The sequence below is a fragment of the Mycetomoellerius zeteki genome, unplaced genomic scaffold (genome assembly GCF_001594055.1).
Source record: "Mycetomoellerius zeteki isolate Tzet28-1 unplaced genomic scaffold, Tzet1.0 scaffold700, whole genome shotgun sequence".
Classification (NCBI taxonomy): domain Eukaryota; kingdom Metazoa; phylum Arthropoda; class Insecta; order Hymenoptera; family Formicidae; genus Mycetomoellerius; species Mycetomoellerius zeteki.
In genome coordinates, this window is record NW_017257721.1 from 12110 (window position 1) to 13193 (window position 1084).

Below are 1084 nucleotides of genomic sequence, written 5' to 3' on the forward strand. Positions count from 1 at the left end.
TCAACTTTGTGTAATGTTCACGCGACGTATTGGAATCAAATTGTATGGTGTTCCCCTGAGAAAATAATTTCTGATCAGCTACTTATTATAAAGGTAATTAACGAAAGAATAAATAAATGTTTTATATAATATAGATAGATTATATTTCCATAAAAATTCCAGGTTGAATTCGTAAGATCCATTTAAATGTATTATAGTCAACGCAAGAGATTATAATTACTCGTTAATTGCTTCTGTTCCCTCTGCACCTTCTACATCTTTGTTTGCATCCATGCCATCATCTGAATTGTTTTCGTTACCTATTACTTTATCTGAAGTTGGACCTGAAATCCTACATTTATATGTATGTACAAGAAGTTTTCAAACAAGCGAGGATAAAAATGGTGTAAAAATATTATTTCCAATTATGCACAATATTCTATTATGTGGAAGATTTGAAAAATTATCACTTTTTATTCAGACTTCTCGTATTACTGGAACAATTAAAAGCGGTCAGGATCGTAACAATCAAGTAAATTCAAATATTTTATAAATCTGTCCATTCCTCGGTAAAAATTATAGTGATCAAATATTACTAGCTCTTTTTATACATGGTGAAAGTAAATTCAAATTCCGGAATGCACTTTGTATATAATAAGACTACAAAATATTTATGTATGTATAGTACGAACAGATATGTTTTATATTATATTTGCCGACAAACATGTTTGAAAAATTTTTAAACGAATGGATATTCTTGTATGGATTACATTTTCTATAGCAAATATTGATTATTTTGTTGTAATCAATTTTACAATTTTAAGTACGTTTATAAATTTTTTAGTATACATGAGGTGTATATGAGGCACTTACTCGTGATTCGTTTTTAAATGATATTTTAAATCAGATACATAAGTGTATCTAACTGTTACTTTACATAGTCTACATGTTGCTTCTCTATTGCTTTTTGCTATATAATAGTCCCAAGTCCAATTGAATTTCACTTTATTCTTCTCTCCTTCTGTTAATTTGTCTGGATGTGCCTCTACCAAGTGCTTATGTAAAGTACATAAGTAGGTTATATGTATACTAAATTTTTCATTAC

At 28.2% G+C, this 1084-nt stretch overlaps 1 protein-coding gene across 1 annotated transcript; it reads right to left on the bottom strand.

The window, feature by feature from the left end:
- On the bottom strand, window positions 1-1079 carry LOC108729152 (uncharacterized; the record flags this gene model as incomplete). The annotated part of the gene is made up of 3 exons (XM_018458128.1): window positions 1-55; window positions 221-331; window positions 853-1079. Coding segments are annotated over 3 exons (393 nt in total), but the record flags the coding sequence as incomplete, so codon positions are not given.
- Window positions 1080-1084: the final 5 nt, after the last annotated feature.